The following is a 14,079-nucleotide window of genomic DNA, read 5'->3' as shown; positions in this document are numbered from 1 at the left end:
TTGGACTGAAATGTTGATGTGGTGAGTTTTTATCACATTACTCCTATCACATTAGCATCATCTTCCCCGAAACCCTAATTTCCCTCTAGGGTGACACCCTAGACATCCCATGGGCTAGCTGGTAAAATTTTAAGTCGTTGAAAATATAATTTTGTGAAAGTTTTAATGGTTCTGTATGTAGCCTAATGCAAGTTAGAATTAATAATTTCGAAAATATTAATTTACTCTTTCTTATTTTGTATGATTCTGTTACAGCGATTGTGCAATTGCAATGGAGCTCTCAGAAGAATGGAAATCATTCTTCCCAGTGGGTTCCTCTACAGTAGCTCCTCTTCTTCTCTCCGGTTCCCCTTCTCTCCCTTTGGGTCCTCTTCTCTTCAACCCTAACCCTAATTCGCTCTCCCTTATCTTCTCTTCCACCTCTCTGCAACCCTCTCTTCACTACTCTCCATACCTCTTACCTTCACGATTCCTTCTCTCTTCCCACCCTTCTTCCATTCTCCCATCCACCGCTTCCTCCATCACCTCCCTCTTCTCCATCCAACAAAACGATGCCTCTTCCCCCTTCCTCCGCAACCGCCTCCACCTCCTCACCTACCCCCATCGGCCTTATGCCCTCATTTTATTTCCCACCGGCGACAACGACCACAAGCTCGCATTTTTCACGCTCCGCTTCGAGGACTCTCGCTTCCATACTCAGCTCGACACTAATGGCGACGTTTTTTATGCGTCTACTGGCTCCTCGCACCGTATCTTGAACATTTCTGTCAACCCTGTTACTGATTATGACGAGGTTGACGGAGTTATCGGGTATTTTTTGGCTACTACTCTGTATTCTGTTCATTGGTTCGCTGCGAGGCACAATCAAATTTTGGATAGACCTAGTGTAGTCTGTTTGGGTGATAAGATGTTTAAGACTTGCCCTGTGGCGCATGCTTGTTGGAGTCCTCATATATTGGAGGAGAGCTTGGTTTTGTTGGAGAGTGGCCATTTGTTTTTGTTTGATTTGGAGTGTTTTGGCTTCGGTGCTGGTTTCAAGGGGACTAGGTTGAAGGTGCCTTGGAATGATTCTTCAAAGAGTAAGGTGTGGCTGAGTTGTGAGTTTAGTTGGCACCCCAGGATTTTGGTTGTTGCGCATTCGGATGCTGTTTTCTTGGTTGATTTGAGGCTGAAAGAGTGTAGTGTGAATTGTTTGATGAAGATCGAGACGCTGCGAATGTATGCTCCGGATGAGAATGAGCGGTTTCTTGCTTTGTCAAGGGCTGCTCCGGACAATTTTTACTTTGCTGTGGCTTCTACTAGTGTTTTGCTTCTATGTGATGTGAGGAAGCCTTTGGTGCCGGTTTTGCAATGGGTGCATGGGATTGAAGGGCCTAGCTTTATGTCTGTATTAAGGTTGTCTGATTTGAGATCCCACTCGAAGGAGGATGATTTTAAGGTGGCTTCTGAATCTGGGTTTTGTATTATGTTGGGATCCATTTGGAATTGTGAGTTCAATATCTTCTGCTATGGGTCTATATTACCATTTCGCAAAGGATCTGTTACTTCAAAGATTAACCCAGCCATTTGTGCTTGGGAGCTTCCACTTGAGATTAATTTGTCTGGTCATGAGTGTCACTGTGGAAGTTGTCTCTTAAGGAAAGAGTTCTCGAAGGATGCGCTTCCTGAGTGGACTGATTGGCAGCAAAAGAAAGAGATAGTTTTGGGATTTGGCATTTTAAGCAATAAACTTGCTGCATTACTCACTGAACCTGATGAAAATGGGGGTTTTACACTGATAAGACTTACTTCATCGGGAAAGTTTGAATTGCAGAGATATCATGCCTCTTGGGCTCCGGCCAGAAACTTAGAAGCTTGCCCCGATCAAGTATTGTGTTTGAATAGACACTTACTATATTCCATGAGTGATGAGGATTACAAATTTCCAAAAAATTATAACTACTTAAAATTGGATTACCTTTACTCATATGCATGTGGTGGACTCACTCGATTCTTGGTTAGAAAACTAAAAAGAAACTTTAAGGATGCTCATGACAAAGAACTTAGCGCAGAAGTGCATGAGTTATTGTGTGAGAAATTAAATGCCTGTGGATTTGGTCAATTAAGATCCTGTCCTGAAGTTACTTCTGTTTTTAATGATGTCAAGCTACCAGCAAGCTTACATGAGGTTGCTTGGAGAAGAATGTGGGGTGACTTACCTATGGAACTGTTGCAGTTGGCGTTTTTGAGTCGTGCTGAATGCCATAAAGTTGTTGGAAACCTGGATCACAATAGGGTGGCATTGGAATCTTTAGCTGTTCCCGAACTTCCTCAATTGCCTCCATTCTTTTTAAGGAAATCATCACCGCACGACAATAATGATATTGTGGGTCCAGTTATTCCTTTTCCTGTTCTTCTTGTGCTTAATAAATATCGCAATGGGTGCTCAAACTTTGAAGAAGGTGAATTTTCAGTTGAAACAGAGCTTAGCCTCAAATACAAAGAAGTTATGCAGGTGGCTAGCGAGATTGCTGTCTCAGCTTATGGGCCTACACATCTTGATGATCATGCAGTCTCCCTTGCTGAGGATAGAGACGAAACCTGGGTTGGATATTCGAAACCAAAGTCTTTTTTGTTATACCGTCTAGTTTCATTCAACTCGTCTGCAGCCGACCATGTAGGTGAAAAGTCTGTTTATGGTGACGCAAATTATGATACATTAATTTCTCATATCCCAGAGAAGAAGTCCACTGAGCAGACTGAATCTGTTGGCCAAGAGATATTTGATGATCTTTCCCCTGTTGAATTGAGATTTGATGCTCCTGCGAAGAAGCTCGAACCTCAAGGTTTAAAGGCATATGATCTATTGAAGAGACAGATGTCTAAATGGCAACAAAGTTTTGATTCGTATAAGGAATTTTGTAGTCAATCTAGATTTGAAAAAAAATAGTTAACGGGTGATCCCTCCTTTGTTCATCGTCTTCCCCTTAAAATGTGGTTATCTTAGAAGCAAATGGATCCCCTCCTCTTCCTATATGTTGCTTTTGGTTGATTCTTGGAGACAGGTATGGTTGGTGTAATTTTATGTAAGTAATTGACAATTAAAGATGGTAGAACTGAAGAAGCTACTCCTGGTGAAAAGAGGATGTTGTCAATTTGAAGAGGAAGTAGGCAGCTAGTTCTCAAAAACTGTAATCTATTTGGCCGATTTTATACTGCTTCCTCCCATCATTCTTAGTCTGTATAGGGGAAGATAATCTCTTCTTTTGTGGCTGGTTTACTTAGTGAACCTAAAAGGAGTTTATCCTCTGCTTCCCTTCCCCTCAAGATGATTCAGGAATTGACAGAAGTACAGTCTATCAATTATTTATTGCTCATACAAGAACGATATTCTATCGAAGCAACATCGGTATAGATTTAAATCCTGTCTGTGTGAATCTGATATCCACTCTTTGTGATACAAGGCTCATTAAAACAAGAAAGCAACGAGGTACCCATCTTTCAAGATAACATCAAATCCTTTTCTAAAAGGTGTAATAAGGGAGAAAGAAATAGGCAATATCCAGTGCTTTATGCATCTAAACACCTTTTCAGGACGTGGATACAGAGATCTTCCCCAATGTCTATGTAGTCTTTCCATGAGTCCTTGCTGATTATGAGAGTGGAAATCTTGTTTTGTCCAATCCAAAAGCAATTCACAGGCTTGATAAACCAGTGCACTGCCAGACTCCTGAGGGTGAAGATCAGTTTAGAAAATGGTTGGTCTCTTTCAGTTCTGTATCGTTTTGTTTTATGTTGCAATTTTTCTTTCATTATATATGATGTGTTGTTTGCTATCATGCATTACTTGGGATTTTTTGCTGTATGTTTTACTGGTTTTCATGTGTTAAACCTATATTCAACATACATTGATGTGCTTGTAATCTATATGAGTTTAACATCATAAAGCAAACAATCAAATTTAGATCCATTAAAAAAGAACTAGAAATATCGGGTTTCTGCAAGAATTGTAACATCCAAGGAGACAACAAATTTTTACACTTATCTGGAACTGAGATGTTATAGGAATTAAATCATAAAAAACTGAGAAACTTGACCATGAACTTGATGATAGAAGCTAGTTTCTTTTCCTTACGATGCACATTAACATTATCATGCTTTATTAGATACGAGCTGGGATGATCTGGAGGTCCCAAAGTTTCAGTATGGATCTAATTATTCTAGTTCTGGAATTGACCTATTCTGTCTTCTCCACCTGCCCCCATTTAGTATGGAGAATAAAAAGTATCAGGGTGCCTAGTTTGACTTACTGATTGTCTTTTTCAATAGCATGAGGGATTCTTGGCCCGGTGTTGCTGGGAAGGGAAACACCTCTTATGTGAAGGAGTTGATTCTATAATTTTATACACTCCCAAGTTCTTGGAGAATCAATCAACTCTTGAATTTGTAGAGAAAACAGTCTGGCAAGAAGGCTATCCTGTTGAAAATGTATCCTTTTCTATTTTTAAATTCTAAGAGCCAAATATGCTGGTGAGTTGAATAGTAAATTTAATTATTATGGTGTTTCTTCAGGCTGGGGATGCTGCCTTACCTCCATGGGCCAAAGGTAGCCCTCGAGAGTTCATCAGTAAGCATTGGGAAGCTTGTGAACCAGACTTTCTCAGAAAATTTGCATCACTGGATAGACCTTATTTTTGGATACAAGCAAAGAGTGAAGAAAGGTATCTTGTTTTGATGTATATACTTGCCCCTTCGTGATTATTTGGATGTCCAAATTTCTTAATTAGATTATTAGAGGTTAAATTTTTTACTTTTTCTTTCATTTTTATGGTCAAAGGTTTAGCCCTACAATCCAATATCACTGTCTATAATTGTATACACTTTTCAAGCATATATTTATATGGAAATGTATGACCTGGTTTGTCGTTGAACATGGTCATTATACACTCCAGTAATAAATGATGTCTTTATACCTCGTATAACTATGAAACATAGGTTACAAACAATGCTTTTATGTCTACCACTGCACAACCTTCTGTATAATTCGTATTTGTATCCTTTCACTTGATTGTCTCGCTTGCAATGTCTCACTTGAATGGCATAATTTCTAGCATTTAATTTTGTGGCATTGCAACTTGATTTGACAACCATAATTTTGTAGTGATCACCAATCTTTTGTTACTTGTAGATACATTGAAATCCTTGGCAGAATCTTCATGCAGAACACATGCAAATTTACATGGAGGTAATCAAATTCAGTACGAGCTAATGCTATATTATTTGTAACAGTATATACACTTTATCAGAAGAAGTTACCATTAAGTTTAGCAACTCGTAACACACTTCATCTTGATTACTTGAGTTCTACTTGCTCAATATTCAAATATCGATTTTATATTTAGATATTCCATTTCTTACACTTAGTATATTAATAATTTTAAGTATGAAAAACAATATTTAAGATATTAATAATTCCTTGATGATCTAAGAATACAGGATATTACCATCTTATCCCTATTAATATAATCTACAACTAGGATGATGATCACCCACTTAAACACTAATAATGTATTAAGGTAGTTTGGACACTTAATTTGGACCAATTAAGATAAAAGCTTATTAAGAGACTATAAGTATGATAAATCCTTCATTAATTACACACTTATTCTTAATTCTCAATCCTAAAAATTGAGCATAAAAGTATCTTATGCATACCCGCCCAAGGAACAAAAGTTAGAAGAACAAATTTAGGACAAAGGAACATATTCTACTACATTCTACATATAAATAAGAAAATATTGTCCTTGTAAAATCATCCCCACCTTTGTAAAAACAAGTGTAAGCTAGGATTGAATAGATTGAAAATCAATCTATGCTGTAAAAAAACATTAAATACTCCAGAATATACATGTGGTCAAAAATTTTGTATGGCAGAAACCGCTCAAAAACAGTTATCCATTTTTGTGTCACTATTTCTATTTCAATGGTAAAATGGAATATATAAAAAGTGCAGAAAAAAACAACACTGAAACGATAGAAGTCATCCTTAGGAAATAAGTAATTTTCATCTCACTAACAGAAAAAGGCGTAAAAACACTGTAGGAGTAATTTGGACTTCCACGTTTCAAAAGAAGTTTAAGCCTAACACTTCACCTACCTCATTAATATCTAAGATTGTTCCATTCGCAATACTAAATTAACACAGAGCACGAAAGAAAATTAAGTAACAAAGTAGATATAGGTGGACAGACCCGTTTATAAAGAAATTTCTTCATAATCAAGTGTATTAATATATTTTGACTGTTTTAAGAAAAATAACGAATTCAAATTCTCTGTCTGATTTTTGGTACTGTATTTATGTTGTATTTTCAAAATATATTAATTTTGTAACATATTTTAAAATAACAAAAATAGAATAAATTAATGTATTTTGAAAATTGAACATAGGAACAATACAAAAACATAGTAGAAAATCTAAATTAAAAAATAACTAATGAAACTAAATAGTTAATCAATTATTTACACAAAAAAACTTCATAAAATCTTAAAATTAAAGTATTATATACATATTATTCCTCTTGCTTCTTTTAAGAATATTCTTATTGGTAGAGCATGCCGTAATTCATAATATATGTCCTGAAAAGTCATTGCAGAACTAATTTCCACCAAATTCAACATTTTCTATATAGTTATCTGAAAGAGGAAAATAATATAAACGAAAGTCAATGCATCTTAGTGTGTATGCTCATTGCCAATGAAACAAATCGTCAATGAAGTTCAAGAAAAGAGATTATTAACAGATTTTTGTGATCTGGAGTCCAAATGTTAGAAGAAGCACTAGGTGGGGCAATGATGGCGAGATTCAACAAGTTTGAATGTCTCATTTTTTAATGTTAAACCTCCAACTAGTTGGCCTTCAGCACCACCTATACCTACCCCATTCTCAAGGGTAGGGCTGGGCATAGTGTACTTAAAAATTCTAAACTATAGTTTATTTGTACTCTTTTATACTTAAAAAAACTTAAACTATTTTTACTAAAACCTAGTTAACTGTTTAATAATTCAGTTTAAATATATTGAACTTATTTTATTTTTAATATAGTTAACTGTGGTTTAGGTTTCATATTTGTGATCGAAATTTTCTCCCTGCCTCATTACATTCCTTTCTCAGTATCGTCAAAGGCTCCCTACTGTTACGGTTGAAGGCTTGCCGCCGTGGAAGGTTCGCCACCGTGGAAGGCTCGCCGTCGTTGAAGGCTCGTCGCTGTCAAAGGCTTTGCCGCACTCTGCTGTCGTCGAACTGTAGGCTCTACCACCATCGTCGAAGGTTCTGAGAACATTTCTCCTTTAGCGAGAAGCAAAGGCATATCACTCTGCAACCCAAAGGTATGAATGTTTTTCCTTCAATTTCAAAAGGGATAAATAAAATTGGAAAGCATTGCACATGAGGGTGTATTCATCTGGATGAACCCAGTGGGGGTAACAATTGATTTTCTTTTGGATTTTGTGGGAGTTTTAATAAGATTTGATTTTATTTGCTGTTTTTGGACAAGGGTAGATTCTCTAACCTATAGAGTTCTAGATTGATTGATAAAGAGAGAGAGGTCAATGACTTGTGTTGTGTTGTGTTTATCTTCTTCTTTGTTAATTTTAGGTTTCTTTCAAAATTATGTATGTTTTAGCGTTGTATGTTGTTCAAAGCTTAAACTTTTTTATGAGGAATTTGAAGGAAACTAATGAAAGATTGTTGCTTTGGAAGGGTGTTATATGATCTTTTTGCTTTTTGTCCATTGGGTACATTGGTTAACTCTTTTTTATGTTAACTCTGCGTTTAGACAGGCTTTCAGGGGTGACATTGGATAATTAGTTTGTTTTGATTGAAGCAGGATAGAGTTTAGGAGAAATCTGTGTGGATTTTGGGGAATCATTAAGTGGTTGTATGCTTTGGTTTGTATTTGCTGGCCTTAGATTTTATTCCAAATGCGGTAGTAATGTTGCTAATGTTCATAACCAGATGTAAATGTGTAAATGGTGATGTGTAATTAATTGGAACAAAGATTAAAGAAAACACTAATAAGATAGTAAGGATGGGTTGGAAGAAGTCAACTAATATGAGTGCTTATTCTGATTTCTACATTAAGCATTCAATTCTTGCAGGGTAGTAAACATTAAACAGTGCAAGAGATGACCATAGAAAACATTCCATGGGCATACCCAACACTAACTTGAGAAGAAAGATTTAGTTATCATCAGAGAAACGAAAGGTTCATGGTTCGTGTTAGGATATTTATCCTATTTTATCATTATTATAGTGTGTCAAGAGTTACCCTATTTATCATGATTATATTGTGTCTAGGATTACTCTATTTATCATGATTATATTGTGTCTAGGGTTACCATATTTATCATGTACTTGTGTATCAATTTATTCTTATAAATAGAAGATTGTGAGAGGGATCAATTAAGCCCTCTAGAATTATTTTACAGTTTCAATCTTAAGTTGGTATCAGAGCGGGTCGATTCCGCTCTGGTTTCTGTCTCGTAATATATATCTGTCTGGCGCCACAGTTCTTCGTCGCCCGCCACCGTCCGCCGCTGCCCGTCGCTGGCCATCGTCGTCCGTTGTTGGCCACCGTCCGGCCACCGTCGTCGCCGGCCACCGTCTGGCCACCGTCGCCGCCGGCCACCGTCTGGCCACCGTTGTCCATCACTTTCACAGTTTCCTTCGTCTAAACCCTTAGGGTTTTCTTGTTCCTCCTCGGTAGTACTATTTGTCTTCTTCAGAAATGGCGTCTGGCAGTACTCTTTCCTTCTCTGGAAGTCCATCAATTACCTCCGAGAAGCTAAATGGAAAAAATTATCTATCATGGTCTGCTGCCGTTGAAATGTGGTTCCTTGGCCAAGGGCATTATGACCACCTTGAGCGAGATGAAAGCCATGTGCTTACTGAAAAAGTTGATCAGTGGAAACAAGCAGATTTCCAGTTGTGTGCCCTGTTATGGCAATCAGTGGAACCCAAACTTCTTGTATCTTTGAGGGCTTTCAAAACTTGTCACTCCTTTTGGAAGAAAGCCCAAAGCATTTATGCCAACGATATTCAACGTCTCTATGATACTACGAACAAGCTTGCATCTCTTAAAATGGCAGACCATGATATGGTGTCCTTCATGGCTGAAGCCCAATCTGTTGTCGAAGAACTTAGGATGTTTTTGGAAGTAGATCCATTAGAGAGGATATCAAAAAGAAACTAGGCAAATTTTACATGGTGTTGATCCTTCATGCCCTACATCCCGATTTTGATCATCTCAGAGATCAACTTCTAACTAGTCATGAGGTCCCCTCTATGGAAACATTGACCACTCGCCTTCTGCGTGTCTCGGTACCTCAAACTCAAGAAGCGCATGAACTAGTGGAACCATCTGTCATGGTTGCCACACGAGGAAGAGGAGGACGTGGCACTAGAGGAGGAGGTCGAGGACGTCCTCAATGCACATAGTGTAAAAGGATGGATCATACTCAAGAGAATTGCTACTCCTTACATGGTTTCCCTTCCAAAACCGTCAATATTTCGAAGACTGAAACTTCCACTTCGAAGACTGAAACTTCCACTTCTATGTTTTCTGAGGATGAATATCAAGAGTATTTAAGGTTTAAGTCTAACAGCTTGGCACAACCATCTCAATCTCCCAATACATCAACAACCTGCGTTTCTCAATATATGGAAGGTCAAAATTCATGGGTAATTGACTCAGGTGCTTCTGATCACATTCCTGGTAATACCTCTTTGTTCTCATCTATTTTCTTTCTAGAAAAACCTCATTTCATAACCCTTGAAAATGGATCTAAAACTTCTTCCAAAGGAACTTCCAAGCGTAATTGTTAAAATAATTAATTGTGGTGAACATAATGAGGGTGAGAATTCCTTTGACCTTTAGGCACAATACTAAGTTCTGCCCTTGACGTGAACTAATATTATTTGAACTATTAAATTCTTAATAATCTGTTTAAATTTTCAAGTACAACTATTAAAAATGCTGAAGCATAACATTATTTGTTCATTTGAATGTGATACATGCTGATTTATATTTGATCTGTTGATTTGAATCTTTACCTTTGTGGATGGAAAGAAGATAAATAAGTCAAAAAAGGGAAGACTTGGATCTACTGAAACCCATAGTCCTGAACTGCATAGGGGAAAGCACAAAAAAGGTCAAGACGCAGAACAAGAAGGTGTCGATTTTGATTTCGTATTTGGTTATGGTTTATAAATTCCACATTCTGATTATAAATGCTTGCTTGTGAAGAACATACAATAGCTGTGTATATCTTGTGGTTTTATGTGTTGTGGTTTATTTATTTTATTAGCATATTGCATGTTGTTTGGTTATGAGTATTCATAGCTGCTATTGAATGATGCTACATTTATTTTTCTTGACATAAACATTTATATGTATTGAAGGGGCTATAGATGTAATCTTTAGTGCAACACTATCAAAAAGTTGGCTGACACTGAGGTTGTCTTTGGTGTTATGGAATTGTCCTGTCATACTGAGATTGTCTTTGGTCTTAGATCTGTTTTATCACTTCTGCTATGCTTTTAATTATTGTGTCTTTCATTAGCTTTGTTAATGTTCTTTACGGAGAAATTGGTTTTCTGATTTTGGAAATTTGGTGACTTTTTTTCCTGCTCTGGAGTGTGTGATTACTGGATTTTTATATTAGTGAGATTCATTTCAGAACTGATGAATCGGATGTCAACTGGAAAGGGATATTGAAAGTTCCTAGCAAGGGAGAAGAATGCATCATAAAACTTGAAGATAAGAGCTCGGGTAAAACCACATCGAATATGCTTCGAATATAATATACAATTTTTTCTTTATTTTATAATTTTATGATGAAATATATAACTAGGTGAATTATATGCTTGGGCATTTTTAAGAGAGAGTCACATCCAGGGGAGCCTGTTATTGACAGCGGGTGGTTTTCCAGATTATTGGTATATGGTGATTTCAAGGACAGTTTTAGTTTAGTTACTTTGAATTATTTTTTAGTTCAGTTGCAGTTATTTTGAACTGATATGTAGTTAACTACAAACTTTACAATGCAGTGCAGTATATTACATTTTGCTCACTTTTAATCATGACACACTTTTATATTTATTTAACACAGAGAAAAGGGTAAAATGGTCATAAAAATATACACTTTTGTATTTTTTCAAGAAAGAAGAAAATAAAAAGTAAAGATACTATCAAATAAACTTAGAAAAAAGTTAGGTGTGTCAAATAATCATTTTTTTAAAATTCAAATTAGGTTTGACCTATTCCATCACACATTTCTCCTCTAACCCGATTTTACTTTTTTATCTTCTTATTCATCAAGTTTCTTTTTTGCATTTCACCAGCTCTCGGTATGTTCAATGTAAAATCCCTGATATATTTAATGATTTATGGTATGATAATATACTTTTATATTTATTTGATACACAGTTTAAAATAAAATGATTATAAAAACTAAATTTTTGTATTTTATAAAAAAAGAAAAAATATATTAAATAAATATAAAAAAATTTATGTGGGTGAAACTATTATTTTTTTTTATCCCACCCTCTTTCTCGCTTACTCTAATTTTTTTCACAAAATGCCACGGGTTTCGTAAAAATGTGGTGTTTTCACTATTGTTATTACATTTTGTTACTCTAATTGTTATACTATAAATGTAAATATGTACATTCTCATGTTTTACATTTTCAAATATCACATTTGTTTCTTAACCCTATTGTTATCTGCCATTTTTGCGAAAATGTTGCACAAGATTTGGCATACATATGTATTTAGAGATTAACAGCTTAGATCACGATAATGTATTTCTATTTAGGATGCTTTTCTCTTCTCTGATTGTGTTGTACGATTTACAGAGTTTTTTTTTTGAAAGAGGAAAATGTGAACCCTAAGAAGAATAAGAGAAATCATGGGAGAAAAGAAGCACATATGGAAGTTGTTGAAAGAGAAGGAATGAACAAAAAAGAAAAAGATATAATGAAAACCAAAGAATGACAATGTGGATAAGCTCACTTTAAATTTAATTTAATTTCATAAAATTAATTCAATTAATAATTAGAATAAGTTTTAACAATAATTCTAAAGTCATGTTAAAAAGTTCACTTTAAACCTAATTTAAGTTTACAAAATCAATTTATAGTGTAAGATATGTAACCATATATGAATTTTTAATTGTTTTTTTTAAGGTGGATTATTATTTTTCTTTTTTTACTTGTGAATATTTTGATATGGTTGGTGTTTGATGTAGTTTTCGGTAAAAGATTCTTTACTCCCCAATTGGTAAATGATTATGTGATATCTTGTTCAGACTAGATGTGTGTGGCTCCTTGCTCTGCCCAAAGGTGGTTCTATCACAAACTACTGCTTGTCTTCTCCACAAAACACAATATTTCTCAATTTCCATTTGAAGAAGGAAGAAAGAAAACTTCGTCATGCATTTTCATACAGCTGGCCGTTGTAAGTTCTTTATTTGTTTTTTCCACCTTCAATTTAAGAAAATATTTTATTCTTTCGAGGTGAAAATTGTGTACAATACTTGTCATTATTGAAGTTTATTCTTGGATTGATTGTTTATTTCTGGTCATCTTAACATCATAAGAAGTGTGATTGATCAATTGTAATCTTTATTTGATTATAAATGTGAGCGTTGCCAGAGATCAGGGATTGTTTGGAAGAGGCTGGATTTTGATGTATTTAGTTTTGGGTTGAAGAGGTGCCAGACACCACAGAAATTATAAGGACAAAGGGATTTGCTTACATAGTTGGTGTTGCATAATTTCATCTTAGACAAGCTCACTTACATTATTTGGAACTTCCTTTCCATATATTTTATAATTTTATATTGAAGAATAGAATTGGGTTTTGAGATTAGGAAACATAACAAAACCATTTGCTTTAGGGCTACTAATCTTTTTGGACAAAGCATTCAATTCCTAATGAGTTTCATATTTCATATATTCGTGGTTCACCAAATGGGAGGATTCCTAAACCTCTGTTTACGATGAAATTGTAGTTTTTTCTTTTGGGTTCACTCCTTCCCTATTGGCTTTCTTTTAGTCATTTCTGATTAATTTTGTAAACTCATTTTATATTCTAACTAATAATTATACCTGTGTAATGCACAAGTATATTTTTTTTATTTAATTATATTTAATATTTAATAATAAAAGTAAATTTTATAGATATTTAAAATTGTAATAATAATAATAATAATAAATTATCAAAATATTGTTTGTATATTATTTTGAATTATTATTAAATATTTTTTTATAATATAACGTGTTAAGTTTGAAAAATTAAATAAATAAATAACTGTGTAAAAAAAGTCATCATATATTACCTATAATAAATCATTCAACATTTATTTCTAATGAATGATATAATTTTTAAATCAAATTAAGAGTAAAAAATAAACTATAAGTGATAATTTTAAATATTTTATTTCAACCAAATAACTGACAGTTATGAATAACTTTTAAATATTTAGAATGTTTATGAACTTGTATTTCATTCAATAAGTAATTAATTGTGAATTTATATTTTAGAAAAGATAAATAATAATTAAATATGTGTGATTATATATTATATATTTTTGTTTTCAAATATTTTTAAATATTTATCTCCGTGTAATACAGTAAAGTTTTTAAAACTAAAATATATTTATAATATAAATTTAAGTTTATAAAATATAATTATAATTTAATATAAATACTTTATTTTACAAAATTAAATAATTATATTTTTATTTGATTTATCATTTCTCGAATTTAATTTCATCTAATGTAATGAAATGCATAAAATCACCATTCATGTAAAAGGTAAGATATAGATAAAGGAAAATAAATAGCATATAGTTATTGTTTTATTGTTTAACTTGTGAGTAAGAATTCTTCTTTCTTGTCCTTGCATAATTAACTTAATAAATATATAAATACAACAAATAATTAGATAACAATAAATGTTTTTTTTATGTGGTATGGATTTGTTTAGCTTATGCTATTTTGTATCATATTTTAACCCTTTTCGGTAAAATAGAAATATA

At 34.2% G+C, this 14,079-nt stretch overlaps 1 protein-coding gene across 14 annotated transcripts; it reads left to right on the top strand.

Moving 5' to 3' along the window:
- On the top strand, positions 1-12,863 carry LOC124832709 (uncharacterized). Of its 14 annotated transcripts, none has more exons than XM_088092607.1 (8): positions 1-121; positions 256-3,469; positions 3,574-3,737; positions 4,552-4,700; positions 5,168-5,224; positions 7,151-7,365; positions 8,137-10,209; positions 10,717-11,109. In XM_088092607.1, the coding sequence occupies exon 2, from the start codon at positions 272-274 to the stop codon at positions 2,927-2,929; it is 2,658 nt and encodes an 885-aa protein (XP_087948733.1). In that variant the 5' UTR covers positions 1-121; positions 256-271; the 3' UTR covers positions 2,930-3,469; positions 3,574-3,737; positions 4,552-4,700; positions 5,168-5,224; positions 7,151-7,365; positions 8,137-10,209; positions 10,717-11,109. The 14 variants fall into 14 exon arrangements, with proteins under 14 accessions (XP_087948733.1, XP_087948735.1, XP_087948736.1 ...); XM_088092609.1 differs by having other exon boundaries at positions 256-3,737; positions 8,137-9,752; positions 10,110-10,209; XM_088092610.1 differs by having other exon boundaries at positions 256-3,737; positions 8,137-9,752; positions 10,107-10,209.
- The last annotated feature ends 1,216 nt before the right edge of the window (positions 12,864-14,079 follow it).

The sequence above is a fragment of the Vigna umbellata genome, chromosome 6 (assembly GCF_029865625.1).
Source record: "Vigna umbellata cultivar VRB3 chromosome 6, Vumbellata_1.0, whole genome shotgun sequence".
Classification (NCBI taxonomy): domain Eukaryota; kingdom Viridiplantae; phylum Streptophyta; class Magnoliopsida; order Fabales; family Fabaceae; genus Vigna; species Vigna umbellata.
The sequence above is the reverse complement of the archived record's forward strand: the minus strand, read 5'-3'. Positions and strand labels throughout refer to the sequence as shown.

What these genes read in the sequence shown, in the direction of transcription:
- LOC124832709 (XM_088092615.1), top strand. Translation starts at nt 272, where the DNA reads ATGGAGCTCTCAGAAGAATGGAAATCATTCTTCCCAGTGGGTTCCTCT.